Raw genomic sequence first — 16,357 nt, 5'->3', positions numbered from 1 at the left:
TCAACAGAAAGCTTAGTGTCTCTAATTACCTGCATGTACTTGCGTCACTGCCACATAAGCCACCCAAGAATTTCAACTATCAATATCCTTCACAGTATAAAATCTCTTTGTACACAACAGGACTGTCAGGAAACATAAAGTAGCAGAGGCTTCTGCAGTGTTTTTTTTTTATTCAAGTGCAGGCAATAAGATGTAAGAAAGGTGTATTTTCATCCCTCCCTTCTCTGTTTCCCTGTTAGAACTAAAGCCTTCCATAGCTGCTTCTGAAAATACAGTCAGTGTATCTAAATTCACCCGGAGCTTCCTCCCACGTTTTCTCCCTATTGGGGCAGATAGGCAGGTGTGGAGGCTGAAGCTGGACTGTTAGCAAGAATGCAGAGGGAAATACATTATCCACACTGCGATGTCCTTGATAATATGGTGAGGACGTTGATCTTAAGCTCCATTAAAGGACCCAGAGTGCGAACAGGAAATGTTCTCATTCAAACATTTACTCTAGATAGCTGACTACACTGATTTCTTAAGTGGCTTCTTCTTAGTAACTATAAAAGTGGAGTGCTTGAATACTTAAAAGATACTATGGTCCAAAGCCTTAGGTCTGGTGTCGGCTGACTAAAAGTCTGTGGTTGATTTTACAACATTTATTGCAAACATGTCCCCATAAGACAGTGGGAGAAAGCATGGTGTACTGCCTTTCTTGAAGGGAAAATATCTGGCCAGCCAAGAGGGGACTTGTTGCAGCTGTGGTGGCACATAGGAAGGGGCAGAAGGAGGAAGGAGAAGAAGGAGGTGCAGAGGGGCTGCTCCCCTATCTGAGGCGCAGCACCTGACAGCTTGCAGGGGCAGGCTGCTGCCCCCTCTGCCTGGTTCCTGTCAGAAGGGTCTAAATCTTCATGCTGTAAAGAGCTGACAGATTTTGCCCTTCAAGTCAGAAAACCAGGGATTAACAAATCTAATGCAAAATATAGTGAGCAGACCCACATGGCTGCTGCTTGTTACTCCAATATTCTTTTACCTGTCTCATCTCCTGCTGAGAGCATTTGGTTCCTGTCATGCCTGTTCTTTTGTGAGCTCTACAGAAGTTACTGCTGCCAAAAAAAACCCAAAACCACAACAACCCACTCTCCCTGCTCCCTGTTCTGCCCTTTCATTTCTCCCCTCAGGCTACCCCCTGCATTGTGGTAGCACTCGCATTTGAGAGGTAGCTGAGTGAAAATGATAAATAAACTGTTGGCCTAAGAAATGCTACCAAAAGAAAAAAAAAAAATAAATCAGTTTTTCATTTGGATAAATTAGGTGAGTACTCATGGGGTGACACAACACTGGTGCCAGTCCAGGGCAAGGGAAGTCATGGGGTGGAGGAACTAGAGGACATGTTTCAGGTTCAAAGTAGTCGTGTCAATGTATGTGCACATGACACCATGGCTGCAAACACCCTCTTCTTCCTGGCCACAATGAGTGAAGGGGCAAGAAAACACAACAGAGACTGGCACCACCTCACAGAGACCCTTTGGGGCTCTGCCAGATGCTTCCTGCAGGAGAGAGACCTGCCTGCCACCATGTCTCATCATGTCTACACACCTTGCGGGCCAGGCTGAGAACTTCTCAGGAAAGAAGTGTTGTCATTTACTACATGATGCAGCTCTGTCAAAAATAAGCTTTTTCAGGGCAATCAGGCCACTCAAATTTAGTAAGTAAAAGTATTTTAAAGGAAACTTTGAAGTGTCTGGAGAAAGTGTTCTATATTTTCTTCAGTGAGGCTAAGTGTAACAGTATAGAAGGCAGTAAAAATGGTCATTTAAAGCAAATGTAATGTTTTCAATCAACTTAAATGGACTTTAAACTGTGAGCGCTGATTTCTCTACTTCCATGTTGGGTTTGGTCACCCATTTTCTTATGTTTCCTGTAATTATGTTTCCTCTTAGGCATAATTTTTCTCCCTTACCTTATGAATCCTCTTCTCCTGAATAATCCATGTTTTAACTGCTATCATATTTTCAGCCTGTGAGCCATGTACAGCACATCCAGAGACAGCATAAGCAAAACAACGGTCTTGCAAGCAACCTACAGACATCATCAAACCTGTGGAAAACGACAGGGGAAACTCTATAGGTTCAGCACTGTTTTATTTTGAAACAGAAACAAACGACATCTTTCAGAACATCTGCAACACCCATCAAGAGTCAACTGGCACCTGACTATGCATTAAGCCACAAGTGTGCTCAGGTGCATTGTGTCCCACAGGCTCTGCAAGGAAGGTTGTGGCTGTGCACAGATACTGTTTCACTCTTTGTCTTCCCACAAACTTCTGTCACAGGCTCAGAGACTGCCAGGAAGATACAGTCCTGTCCTATATTACAGCTGCTTTTGAGAAACCCCTGCCCACCTCTGGGTGCGTTTCAGATGTCACCCTGTGACAGATGCAGCCTGTGGCTGCAAAACGTGAACCTTTGGCCCATGGATTTGTTGCTCTGCTGTCCAAAACCGAGCTCTCTCTGAGGATACCAAGGACACCCTAAGGAGAAGCTGTAAATGCAGGCACATGCCCCATTCCCTCAAAAATCCTCCAGAAAGAGGCCCCAACCTGGGACACCCCACTGCAAAGGTGTTCTGCAGATTGTGGCAGTGGCTTCCAGGCTTGCTTGTGGAGGGTGAGTTTTTCAGAGGAGCAACATTCTTAGCGGGAGTCCTGGTCTTGGTTTTTCACCCCCTCTTTGCAGCCCACTCGGCCAAAACACCTTGGACTTTCATGTTGCAGGACTTAGCTTTTTTATTATTTTTTTCTTCTTCTTCTTTTAAAATTCCTTTTATTAGTTGAGGGGATTGCTCTCCTCCCCGGCCCCCCTACTGCCTTTTGATTCTGGGGCATTTCATTGTGGGGTGTTTTTTTTGTTGTTGTTGGCTTGGTTTGTTTGGGGTTTTCACTTATTTGTTTGTGCGCTTTGTTTTACTTCGCTTTTTTTTTTTTTTTTTCTTTTTCTTTTTTTTTTTTTTTCCCCCCCGTTTGCTTTGCTTTTCGATTTGGGGATTTTTTCCCCCTGCTTTTTTATCCTTTTATCCCGTCTTACGTGTTTTTCTTTGTCTTCTTCCCCCCTTCCTCCCTCTTTTCACCCACCCCCCCCAGTCTCTTTTTGCTTCTTTTCCTTTTCTCCTTTGTTTTCCTCCCTTTCTTTGTTGTTGTGTTTTGCTGGTTGCTTTTTTGTTTGGGTCGTTTCTGGTCCAGTCCCCTGGCGGCTGTGCCTGCCCCGCCGCACCCGCGGGGCTCGCAGCCCCCGGCCCTCCCCGGCGGAGCCGCCCCGGTGGCCCGGTGAGGGGCGGGCGCGGGGCGGGCGGCAGCGAATCAGCAGGGCCCGGCCCCCCCATAAGAAGGGCGGGCGGCGGCTGCCCCGTCCCTCCCGGCGGCGGCAGGATGCACCATGAGGAGCTGGCGCCCCTGCAGCGGCCCCGCTATGGCTGTGAGTGGGGCTGGGGGGAGCGCTGGGCGCCTCAGGCCCCCTGTTCTTTTTCTCTCTCGGCTACGTCCCCTTCCCTCGCCGGCTTCCTCGGTTTAATACTCAATAGACGGACCTGAGGGAAAAATAAAACCCGCCCGGCAGACTCCGCTGCAGCGCGCAGCGCTCCGGCTTGTTTCAGGTCGGCTCGCAGCGAGCTCCGGCTGGGTTTCGAACAGGTTTTCATGGGGCCGGGTTTTGTTCTGAAACTTTCTGAATGGGTTATGGCTGTAATTCCGCGTTGCAACTCGGGAGTTTTAGGTTAGACCTGGAGCTTTGCACTTCAAACCTGGTGTTATAGGTATCGCTTTGGGTTGTAACTTTGTAACTGGAGTTGTGCTTCGGGTTGTAGCTTTGTAACCTTTGGATTATCACTTCGGAATTTCGCGTTATACAATAGAAATTTTGCTTTATTTTTTATAACTTTCTCTTAGAACTTCGTGGCTTTAAGTAATAACTGGAGCAAGCCGACAAGCAGTGCAGGTACCAGGCATCTCTTTTAAAGAGGAGGTGTGTTTACTTCCCAAACCTGTATTTAAGACCAGCCCTGAAGCACCTTCCCTCCTGCTGTGACAGGGCTCTATGCATGGCTGTGCCGTGCTGGGATCTTGCACCGGGCTGTGCATTCGCCCGGTTCTTGTGGGGAGGGCAGCGCAAGTCCCTGGCTTTGCTATCCCTCTAAGAAATGCCTCTGATATTTCAGGCATTGCAAAATCTGAACATGCAAATTATTTGCAAATAATAACGCAACGACCCTGACATCCCGTGGTCTGATGAGTAGCTTCCCAGGTCTTACCATAGCAGCTTTGTTTAACGTTGGTCTGAAACCTCTTTTTTGAAAGTAGCAAAAAAACCCTTGACAGTGGGTTGCTCTCCTTCTATCCGGGTGTGAGGCAGAAAAGGTGGTGCCTGGCAGAGGGACCTTAATCTTGAAGGATGTTGTGCCCTCCTGAGTGCTTTCCTCTGTTGATGGCTGGCTGTTGGGGCAGTCTGTGGAACCTGCCTGTAGGTGTCATTTTTCATTTGCACTGCCTAGGAGGTGGATGAGAGACTTACGAAGGTGTGTTCACAGTTGTCAGTATTGATAACTTTTTTTGGAGTGGTTACTACAGATGTAGACTGGGTGCCAATACTAGCATGCTAGCAAAGGTGAATATTTTTCCTGTGAAGCTAATCTCTCAATCATCTCAGCTTGCCTTGCCATTGCTCACATGGCAGGGCAGTGTCCAGGCAGGCTGTACATGGTGCTACAGCCCCAGGTTGGTGCTTTATCCACTTGCTTGGCAGGCAGGGACTCTTCAAATGTATGTGGTGTGCCCATAAGGCCCCCAGCAACAGGGGATTTTCTGTGCAGATCTGATCTGGCTGGTAACAGAACATATGAGTCAGGAATCGTGGCACTTGATCTTCTGACATAAAGTCCAATACAGTCTAAGAAGAGGCTTTGCCCTAAAGCAAAAGGCTCATCCTTTGTGTCTGGGTTCCTGCCTGGGCACTGAGGATTATTTACCTTATTGCCAGAGCTACTTAGAGTGTTTTAAGAATTTCAGGCCTCATTTACTATGGGAAAAGAATTACTGTGTTAAAGTTGTTTAATATAGTTTTAAAGATATGACCTGTCTTCTCAGTATTTGTGCTTTGCTATGGTAGTTCAGAGCTTTTACTTGCAGTGACTGGGGAGAAGTTTGTTTTGAGTTGTAGCCACTCTCCTGGTTTTTGGTCTTCTGTTGCAGACAGGAGTGGATGAGAGTATCCTTCTTGGCTCTTCAGATGCCACCTCTTCTCTGACCAATGCTGTCTTCTCAAACTCTAGTGGCTATTCTGTCCTGCCCAAAGTGTTTTCCTTGTTCCAGAATGGCAAGCAAATACAGTCCAGTTAGTCTATGGTTTGTTCTTTGGTGTACGGAGTTGTCTGTGAAGTTCTTTGGTATGTATTTCTTTTAAATACAGGCATCATCCTGGCATGGTTGCAGAGCTTTTGCGCAGTACCTGGAAAGGAATGCTATTTCAAAGGTTCCTATGTAAAGAATTCCATCCTTAAAATTTTTTTTTAAAAGGATGCAGTGCAGTACAACTGCCACAGCCTCTCATTCAGGGCTTTAAAAGTGAAAAACAAAAAGCTTACCCAACTAAAAAAACCTGATACCAGCACTATCTGAACTCTTATGAAGCCCATCATAAGTTGTAGATTCTCTCTGTATGTCTAAAACTGCACTTTGGATCACGGGCAAATAGTTCCCTATGTTGAATATGACATCTATCCTGAATTTCTTAGAGTTAATAAGTTGTCCAAGTTAGGCTATCAAGTTGCTGAGACTCCTTGCTTTAGCAACTTAGTACAATTTTAAACATTTGACTTAACTTGGACTTTTGACTTTGGATTTCACCTCCTGACAGAGTTTGTGTTGCTCTGAAGAAGGTTAGCATTTTACTGTGATAATTCTCTGCTAGGGACTAAATGAACCAGTGTGTGGTAATCAGTAGCATTTCATCTTGGTAACTAGAGGAGAGACATATGTAAATCGTGGCTACCATTTGTAGCCTGATGGATGCCACTGGGGAAGAAAGTGTCTGTGAGCACAAGACCTCGTAGCACAAACTGAGTAACTGGGCAGGCATAGTCCTAACTTAAAATATAGCTTTGCATTGCAAGTATTGCTGATGTAGTAACTCAAAGGGATGCAACAACAAAAACTTCTTAGAGCTGATTATTTTAATCTTTAAAGTGAGTAAATCATTCTGTGAAACAAAAAAAGAGGATCCCTTTCTGGGTGGGTGCTAGTTCAGGATGAACATGGTCTATGGGAGAAACAAGAGCTCAGAGCAGTCTTTGAGCCTTCTCTTAGCCTGTTAGGGTCAAAGCCTTGTGGCTTCCTTGACCTCTTACTGAAAGATGCCTCCAACTCTGCATGCTGCGAATAGCTTAAAGATGAGGAAGAGATTTCTGTTGGTATTTTGAGTCTTTGAGGTATTAATGTCCAGCACCAACTCATGTGAGCTTATGCAAGTACAAGGAAGAAGCTTATACAGCAGAAACTGTTAACAGGCACACTGCAACTGAATTTGGGTAGCTGGCTTCCAGTCTGGCTACAGCTGTTGCCTGGTTTATTTCTCAAGCCCAGCACAATCAGATGTAGAGGTTCACAGAATTGCAGGGAATTGGGACTTGTATTACAATGTGAGGTATGAGCCATTTTTACAACAAAAATGCTCGGTGCTCTTGGAAATCATAAAGAGAAAAAGTATAAATCTTATATGTGCCTTGCAGATGTGAAGTTCTGAACACAGGAATGTAACAGGCAGCAGTGTGTCTTTGCAAATGTCTTATTCTTAACACTCTCTCAGGTCCTAGGTAGTTCTCCCTGAAACCTCTGTGCAGAAACAAATATTTAAATTTTTAGACATGCCTGTATGGCTTCATTGCACTTCCAGGAATGTAATAAAGCTACAATGAGTGAGGCCGTGAGTGTCTGGATTTGCAAAGGATTTTGGGCATTTCCATAAGTAGAGTAGCTGAATTAGCATATCCCTGGGCCCCTGTACGCTGAATGGGAGAGAAACTAGATGATTCAACATCATCAAACACAAGCAGCTAAATAAGTCTTCACTTCTCCTGCTGACACCAGAAAGCCAGCTTCACTGGGCACGGATGGGTAAATATGGGGGAAATTTGACTTTGGTGTCCAGTGATGAGGGTGTTGCTTGTGCTTCCCAGGACTGCTTCCGTTTGGCACTAGGAGTTAGGAGATCAAACAAGCAGCACAAAGCTTCATGAGGGAGAGCTGCCCTGACGGTCTCCACAGGCACCTAAAATGAAGCCTCTCTATGAAACTGCACCTTCTTTCTTCTGCAGGATGTGAAAGTTTGCAAACCAGTGACTTTTTGAAAAACATTTAACTTCATAAATTATAAATTTGTCTGCATATCTATTAAGTGCAGGAAAACAAGTGGCTATTTTTCAATGTAAGAGGGGAAAACTCCGTTTGGTAAAAGTTCCATAGGATTTTTCTAAGTGAAAACAGATGGGTTTTTTAAAGCTAAAAAAAGCTTAACTGTATACTATGCATATATATTCTTTAGGGTGTACAGTTTCTTGTAGTATTTGTGGCTTATGCGAATATTTTTCTTCCTTTTTATTGATGGGTGTAATTTGGCAAGCAAATACACTGTTTATCTCTTCCACTCTTTTGTAGGTTGCTAATAATTAAACTGCTGAATGAGAACTTGAAAAATTTAACTGCTTTGTTTAACCAAGCACACATAATTCATTTGGTAGGAGTGGTTCTCTGTGTGCTTTTCATACAAAGCAGGCTCATCTCTCCTGAAGTATCTTGGTAAAGAAAGGACGGAGCTCTGTTACAGCATGCTTAGAGCTTAACATTGTTGAAACAGGAAATATTACTATTGCTCTGGAAAAAGGGTTTATAGCACATATGAGTGCGCTGGATTGAGTCAAGTACTTGAGGCAGGCAATAGGAAATATGCACATTTGCAACTTGCCTGTTCTGTTAAGTGGCGCTCCAGTTACCTAGTTGTTCAAGCTCAAGATTTGCTTTATATTCTTGTTGATTAAAGCTGACTATGATTTACTAGGAATAATCTTACATGTAAGGTGGGGAAAAAAAATGCCTGGCAGTGATAGGCAGGACTGGTGGGTCATATTTCAGTGGAATGATAAGCAAGTGCTCTCCTGTGCTCTGCTCCTTGCAGGAAATTATTAACCAGCTGTGTTTGCGTCACTTGTTCAGGCTGTTTCAGTGGGGTTTTTTTGGTACAGGTATCCTTGAACTGCTGCATGTTGTGGAATGAAAGTACAGGTGCTGGATGTGAGGGAAGCAGTGCCCATGATAGCCTGAGGGACATGATCAGGCAGGGAAGGAGCCAGGTATCCTCATCCTGGGTAGGGGAGGCAAGTGGGGAGGAGTGCCTGCTGCAGGCACCTTATTTGCTGATCCTTGATGAGATGGGCTGAGGTGCAAGCTGGACCCTGCATGGATCAGCACTTCTTGCACCTCAGCACTTGTGTTCACCTCCAGAAAAATGGTGTCTTCTTCAGCCTGATGCCAGTTGGCCTTCGAAGAGTTTGTCTGTGGGACATGTACTGCCTTACCACAGCTGGGGGAAGAAGTGGGCTGCTGAGTGCCTGGCACAGGGGCAAGTTTGTGCTGGTGACTAATACCTTGCTCCTGGCACTGCTCCAGTTGTTTTACCAGCTGCTGTGGCATCAGCCAAGGGTACCCTGCTCTGTGGTGGTGATGGGCTGGTGGGGCAGCTAGTGCCTGCAGGTGCTTTGTGGTGGCCAAGGGCCTTGTTAGGCTGTCAGGTAGGCCATGTGGCAGGAGAGGGAGGGATGGGGAGCCATGATTCTTGCATGGAGATCTTTGGAGTGGAGAAAAGGGATGCTTTGATTTGGATATCAACCTCCCTGATACCCATCAAGAGAGATACTGAATCAGGTGGTGTTCATACAAACTCTTCACATCTCTTTAATGCCTTTAGAAATGTGGAAGCAAAACAAATAGCCATTAAGAAGCTGTGGTGGTGGCTGATTTAAGTGTTAAATTATGTTTTGCTCAAATGAGTATGCACTAGCAAGAAACAATCTCAGTTCTTTATCACATAGTGCCCAAGTTAAGAGGTTGGCCAGGGACAGATTCTTAAGGAGTCAGATTCAAGGATCACCTTGGAGCTCTGACTCACAACTGCTGGGAAACCACTGCCAGGCCCTCAGGACCTGCTGCCGCAAGGTGTGGTGCCTGCCCTGCCTGCCAGCTAGGCTCCAAAGCTGATAGAAACTACTGTCCTCATCCCAGGTGCTTGGGTGTACCAGGCTAAGTAGTCTGCATCTCCAGCTAAAGTGGGTGATGAAGGATTGTGGTCTTTGCCAGTCCTCCCCTGTGAACTCTGACTTGCTTCTTTCAAGGTGCAGGCAAAGCTCTCATGGCATCTAGCAAGGCATTTAAACCAATTCTTACCAGGCTCCCAGATCTAGTGGGAAATATGTAGTCATACATGCCATCCATCCTTTACTTGCTGTTCCTCCTAAAAATAAAGGGTATCCTCCTGCCCTTGTGCTTGATTTGTAAAGCTGTTCATTGCACTGGTTACAGTTGCAGAATTAAAGTCTCATAGCTTCTAGGAGCACAGCAGTTTAATCCAGGGGTAGCTGGAATGAGAAATACCAGAGCTGTACAGAAATGTGCTTCATTAAGGCAACCATTCTTTCACAGGGTTGCAGTGTCATAGGCCAGTAAATGTCTTGCTTGTGTTTTTAAAGGGATGTTTCAAAGGTGTTTGGGGGAGTTGAAAGTAAGTACAGCGGCTATTCATGTCTAATAGTCTGACTGAAGTCATTAGAAACAAGGTAAAAAGCTTAAAACTAAAGACACGTTTGCTTTTCCAAAAAACATCCTGCATTCTACGGTGACAAAAGTTGCTGTTTTTAACGTCGGGATCCCAGCTGGCACGCTGCTGCAGATTGTTGCAACTAGTGAGGCTTCAGGACCCGGAACTTGCCGATGTGCTGGCAGCTGCTCTGTCAGGTTGCTGTGGTCTTCACCTCTCACCAACCCTCATACGATGGCACGCAGACCTAATCTGTCAGGAAGCTAATCTCTCTTTGCAGAGCTGATTTGCATTGCTGGATTTGCAGTCACTTCAGGCCTCTTCGGGGTCTGGCTGCAAGTCTCAAAGCTGTCTCTGCCTGCGTAAATCAGGGAAGACTTTCTGACCAGGTGGGACTGTAGCAGTCAGAATTTAAATGTGTTTAAATTGCTCTGGAACCACACCCTGAAGCTGTGGTTTCGTATGTGCTTTCAGTCATTTCTGCTGGTGGAAGAAGCAACTTCGACTTCTTCTACAGGATGATTTTTGGCTGGATTAGGTTCCTCCTCTGGTTTGCAGCACAAACCCGCTGACAGGTCTGCCAACACGATGTAGTACCTGGAGCAAGGATGAGCACAAGTGATCAGGGGAATCAGGCAGTTCGAGTAGCTTCAAGTTACATTACCATTGCACACAGATCTGGAAAGCATGTGTGCAGGCAGCACAGGCGTGGGTCTGGGGCACAGGGGAAGGAGCAGTGAGCCCCAGAGTGGTCACACCCCTGGTGCATCTGCTGCGGTGCTGCAGCCTCCCTGGTGCCCAGCCTGCCAGGGCTGGCGTGGCACTCAGCTCTCCTGGTGCCCAGTTTGTTTCAAGTTAGAGAAATGTTTTTGAGGGAATTTTGTTGTTACTGCTCTACCTTCATAAGTCCTTGTCAGTAAGGACATGGTGGTGCTCACTGGGCAATGCTGCAGTGGTAAGAAAATTGTAAGAACTATCTAAAAACTAGACTACTTGAACAAGAAAGAAAAACAAAAGCTTTTTGTACAAAAAGTAAGATTCAAGATGCTTTTCCAAGCCTCTTCTGCTGGTAAAATTTTCCTTGATTTGCAGGACCTCAAAACTATAGGAATGAGATGTGACTTGTGGTATGTGTTGCTTATTTCTAGGATTTTTAGTTTTTGGACACAAACTATTTTAACCAATCAATAGCTGGCTGGCCTCTCTTCAGTGGTAAAGAACTCTTGAAATCCATATGTTCTCAGTATAGCAAAATCAATAATGCGTTGAAATATCAGCATGGATACATGGTGGTGTAACTGCAAAGGAACATGAAGGAGTCCTGGGGCAAGCAGGGATGGATTCTATTTAGATGCATCTGGGACAGAACTTGTTACCAAGGAAAAATGGTCAGCTGTTTTTACAAAACCAGGCACATAGTAAATATTATTTCACTACAACTGAGCTCAGAAGTTGCTTGGAATACTGCTTTTCAGACCAAAGCAGAGTACAGATTTCTTCACTGTGATTTAGTGGAGGTCAGGAGATGAACCAGCCTTGGTTAGGCATTTGAAGTTGTGTGGCAGCTGACAACTGAAGGTGGGAAGACACCTTACCTCTAAGGATTGGATGTGACTGTCTGCCACTTTTAATTCATATCACCTCTTGCTATGGTAGTGATGTTTAACAAACGGGTTAGAAAGTTCCAGAAAAAAACTTAGCTTTTGTCACATGTAAAGCAAGCTCCTTGCTTGTGCTCCTGTTTTTATCTTCATATAGATCATGGGAAGTAAGGTCACATGGTTTTGCTGAAGATTTCACTGAGTTATTTTAGAACAAAATAAATCAAATTTCTTAGTGTTGTGGGTAGCAAAACAAGGGCTGGAGTTCCCTGTAACACTGAACCAAGGCAGTTTCCCCTTTTTTTCCCCCCCACAGTTCAACAAAATGAAGTAGCCTCATAAATGTTTACAGAAACTTCTGATAAAAATAGGGGTGGATTTCTGTAATACTCATCTTTGTTCTTTTTCTTAAAAGTATGGCAGGTCAGTGCTGACTGATAGGCTGCTTTTGTCCAGGATGCAAATGCTACCCATATCTGAACTACCCAAAAGGTTCAAGAAATTAGCAGTCAAGTTTTTTATTTCTTTAGGAGTAGCAGAATTGGCCTGCATTAGCATCTTGGGCACATTTGAGATGCAAGTTTACATCCAGTCAAGTTATTTCAATCTGATTTCCTAAATTTGTAAAGTTTCTTGCAAGTTGACCATTGCATGAAAACTGTTACCAGTTATGTAGAAGTATTTTAATTGTGCTCTTGGCAGCCTTTAGTGTGCCAGCCAGGAAAAAGCAGAAGTACTGCTGATGAACAAGGCTTGTGGTAAGGCTGGGTCTCTGCAGAAGTAGTTCCCATAAAGGACAGGAACAGCGATGACTCCACCTGGGCAGGATCTTCTGATGGAGGAGCTATTTTTTCAGTTTGCTCTGCTCCCTGTAGCAGGTGTAAATGCCTTAGTATAAAGAGGCTGACCACAGAGTGTGAGCTGGAAATAAGGACAGAGCTTGGAGGAAGAACCATTGCAGGCCCTAGCAAAAGTCTTGATTTTTTTTTTTTTTTCAGCAGTGGTTCAACAAAGGAAGCAGACTAGAGCTATGCAAAGGATGATAAAAGTCAGTGCTCAGCTCTTGAGCATGTGAATTTCCTTGTTGGGTAAAGACTTCAAAGCTTGCAAACATCTGAATTTTATAAGTTTATGTGCGTTGAAGCAGAATGCTTGTTTTGAGGTGTATACACAAATCTTTATATATACTCCTGATATTTTATTCACGATTGACATTTAGCAGTGCTTTAATTAGTAGAAACGGTTTCAAGGCAGCAGAGGGGCTGTCCTGTCATCAGTACTTGCTGCATTAATCCAAGCTTTACTTTTTCAAGTGAGCTATGGAATAGGCACAAGAAAATAACCTGAAAAATTAAGTTCTTCAAGATGAGATTGACAACCTTTTGTGTCAGTTGAGAGGAAATATAAATTTAGTAAAACTAATACAGTCACACTTAGAAAGTTAGTGTAAGATTTGAGTGAAAACTTGAGTGCCTTTTTCTGGAAATGGAAGTACTTAATTTATTGATAACTTGGGAGGCTCACTCCTGATTATTTTGTAGTGATATGCACAATGGTAGGTGTGTCATTGTCACTCAGAGCAGTTTTGAGCCTTGAAATTTAGGTATTAGATGTGCTGAGTAAAAGGGTGGGGTTTTGCTAATTTCAAACCTTGCTCCTGTGGTTAGAAACTTAAATCTTTAGTGCTTTTGTTCTATCTTACGGTTCTAACTCCTTATGGTGAAGGAAAAATTAATTTTCTTACTAGGTATGTATGTAATATATGCAAACGTAATATACATTAATGTATGTCAATGAGAAACAAGTGCTTGAGTTGTCCAGAAGCAGTGTGGGCAATTGCCCTGCAAACAGTATCTGCCTGCCAGTGCAGTGTGTTCCCAAAGTGACCTACCAGGGAGCACTGGGAGGAGATTACCCTGGAGCCAGTGGTGCCAGCTCCAACAACTCGGCAAGCACCTGCTTGCCTACTGTGGAGCTGAGGCAGCCATGCAGGCTTCAAGTGATAACTGAGGTCATTGCTGACATGGGACAGCCTGTGAACTTTTTGCTTCCATGAATACACAGAGCTTGTTCTTCCTGAACTAATGTAGCCTCTTATCCTGGAAGCAGAAGCAAGGAAGATGCATCTCCGTCTCTTGTGCTTTTCTGCCCCTGTGTGGATGAGCACAGCTGGCAGGGCCAAGAAGTTTTAGGGTGAGATCCTATTGTGAGCCTGATGCTGCACCTCCACCCTTCTCTTTTTTTTTGTGGTTCCTGCTTGTGCTGAGCCATCTTGGTTGCAGAAACGGCTGCTGAGCACACAGCAGGTTTGGGACTTGTTTCACAAGTGGCTCAGATGCCTTCCCAGGGGAGCCGGGCATGCTAAGAGGGAGGGCAGGAACCAACATGGCTCTGTTAATTCTCTACCTCTGTGCCCATGAGTCCTGCTCATCACCTAAACTTGCCATGCCTGTATGTTGATGCTCTGCATCACACAGCATTTCTTTATGTTCTTGTGAATGTTAAGCCAGTTTTTATACTAAAATTGTTAAGCCTCATTTTATGGTCTTTTTATTTTTAGATGTATTATCCCTGATGCTTAACTTTTTCTTCCCATTAAGACTAAAAAAAGCCATTGTGCCTGCAAATCAAATAAATTTGAATAACAAACTTCAGAGATGTTGTGACTAATAATTATTTAGGAATGAAAAGCAAGACAGTCAGAGGGAAATGTGCTCACCAAGTTTAAGGCTGCAAACCTCATGGCATGCATACTTCCCTTTTGTTCACATGCTTGTGCTTTTATCTTGAAGGAAAAATGTACTGCAACATTTTGGGTGTTTTTTTGGAGCTGCTTTCAGAGTGTGGGGAGAGTGAAGCAGATGATGTATTCAGACTTTGATAGAACGAGGACTCTGCAACAGACTTGCTGGGGAAGGAGCAGGAGGGTATGATGAATTGTCAAAGGAAGAATTAAGACCTGATGTATCAGTGCTGAGGGTTTCTACACTAAAGTCTTTCTCATGGTGATTTCAAATTTACTTAGCGGTTAAGTAATGCATTTGCTCATGGCTTTTCCTGGACAAGTATTTCAGTGCTCCTGAGTCTTATGGTTCACACCCTCAGAGTCATGTAGCTCTTGTCTGAGTATCACTGAGTAACTCAGCTTTCTTCTCAAGTGCTCTTTCTTTCACCCCAGGCTTGCCATCCTCCTTTTCTGTTCCTTTCGCTACACCTTACCACATTTCTTCCAGATAGGTACTGTACTGTGAGTTTGCTTGTAGGAAGCTTTTTAGTGTCAGTGTTCTCAATATTGAATCCATTTGGCAATGTTTTCCTCCCAGATAAAATATGCTATATTCTTTTTCAGGTGATGTGAGTGGCTTTTCCCTTCCCCTGCCTCTCACTTCCCCTGTCCCTGTTCTTGTCTTTCTCACAGCCAAGAGTAGTGCTTCCCCAGCCAGCCTCCAGGTAGTAAGGATTTACTACAAGTGTATCTATAAATCACTGTTCTGGTCTCAGATTGTAATGCAGATGAGCTTTTTTTAAACTTTCAAGACTGACAAAGAAATTGAACAAGGTAAAAAATCCTGTGCAGCATTTGCAGGGTATTATCTTAATTGGTTACTATTTAATGGCCATTAGCCTTTTTGAATCTCTACCAAACAGTAACAGCAGTGAGCAAAAACCTTAGTGTTAGGCTCTTCCTTGTGGACTTCAACTTGTTTGCCTTCTGGTAAAGTAACAGCAGCTCTTGTCAGACATCTTAGCTTCTTCAGTCCCTTCAGCCCCTTTGCCACACTAAGATTTGCTCTCTATTCTGGTCCTGTGGGTTGGCTGAGGTGTCTTTAACAGCTTAATTAGGGTGATCCTAGCTGCTGTTTGCACAGCAGTGTCTAAAATGGCAGCAATAGGAGTATGATAGAGCTGTGGGTCAACATCAATGTGTGTGAACAGACAGGGGGTGGGTAAACCTGAATTTGGGTTTCCTGAGGTCACTGTGGTGAGTTCAGTCTGCAGCCGGCCCTTCCCCCATGGTCTCCAGCCCCTCTTTCCTGTTCTTCCACTCTGCTTCTGCAGTGCCTTTCCGCCCTGTGCTTGATTCACAAACGTTTATGGGTGGGGCAGTGGCCACGGGTGGTTGATGGTGTGACTACCCATAATGAAAGTTGCCTTGGAGTTCAGCAGAAGGCTGCAGGCACATGTCCTTTTGCTGTTAACTGGTTTTGCTTCTGCGTCCAGCTCCTTGTGTAGAGTTGCACGTTTTTCAGATGAGCTTTTCACACTTTCTTGGGTAATTTTCCAAGTATTTAACCCCTCACAAGTCAATCCTACTTTTATGTAGCTGTGCTTATGCATTTGAATTACTGATATACTGGGAATATTTTTCAGAGAGAAATGAAATCTAAACTTACTGATGCTAAAAATCAAATTGATGGCTTTTTTACACAAGACACTTAGAATTCTTCTTCTTTATAAACCCGTTTACAGGCCTGATACTGAGGCGTGCAGGAGACACTAATATTTTTTCTAAATCTTTTGTAGTTGAGTAGTGTATTTTACTAGCCTGGCAGTATTAGACTTACCAGTATTTAATTTATATTCTGCTTGTGTTAAGTTGAGCTGAGGTCACAGTAGGTAGAACATAAGGAAATGGAATCCATGTGGTAAAATTTTGGCTCTTTTTATTGAGGATGGTTAATGTGTATTGTTAATAAAAACAAATCAGGTTAAATAAATTCTAGTGAAAAGAACAGAGCAAATGGTAAATGTGTCAAAATACATGGAGTTCAGAGGACAACTTCTTTATCTAAGAAAGCAGTGAAAGTATAAAGCTGACAGTGGAACCTTTCACTTTTTTACTATTTGTTTCCTCATGAATTCACCTCTGGAGAAGGAGAGCCTGTTGGAAATTCCTGTTGGAATGTGCAATATTATTTT

General features: G+C 44.0%; 1 protein-coding gene across 4 annotated transcripts in view; it reads left to right on the top strand.

Annotated features, from left to right (window-relative positions):
* Window positions 1-3,389: 3,389 nt before the first annotated feature.
* IQGAP2 (IQ motif containing GTPase activating protein 2) overlaps window positions 3,390-16,357 on the top strand; it is a 124,116-nt gene continuing 111,148 nt past the window's right edge. For 3 of the 4 annotated variants that reach the window (XM_051642041.1, XM_051642039.1, XM_051642040.1), the window contains exon 1: window positions 3,405-3,455. In XM_051642041.1, coding sequence (XP_051498001.1) covers window positions 3,410-3,455 — 46 coding nt within the window. In that variant the 5' untranslated portion in view covers window positions 3,405-3,409. Of the gene's footprint in view, window positions 3,456-16,357 lie in introns of all 4 variants that reach the window. The other variant, XM_051642038.1, reaches the window with a different exon arrangement.

Source organism: Apus apus, chromosome Z (assembly GCF_020740795.1).
Source record: "Apus apus isolate bApuApu2 chromosome Z, bApuApu2.pri.cur, whole genome shotgun sequence".
In the NCBI taxonomy this organism is placed as follows: domain Eukaryota; kingdom Metazoa; phylum Chordata; class Aves; order Apodiformes; family Apodidae; genus Apus; species Apus apus.
This window is presented reverse-complemented; position numbering and strand designations above follow the sequence as displayed.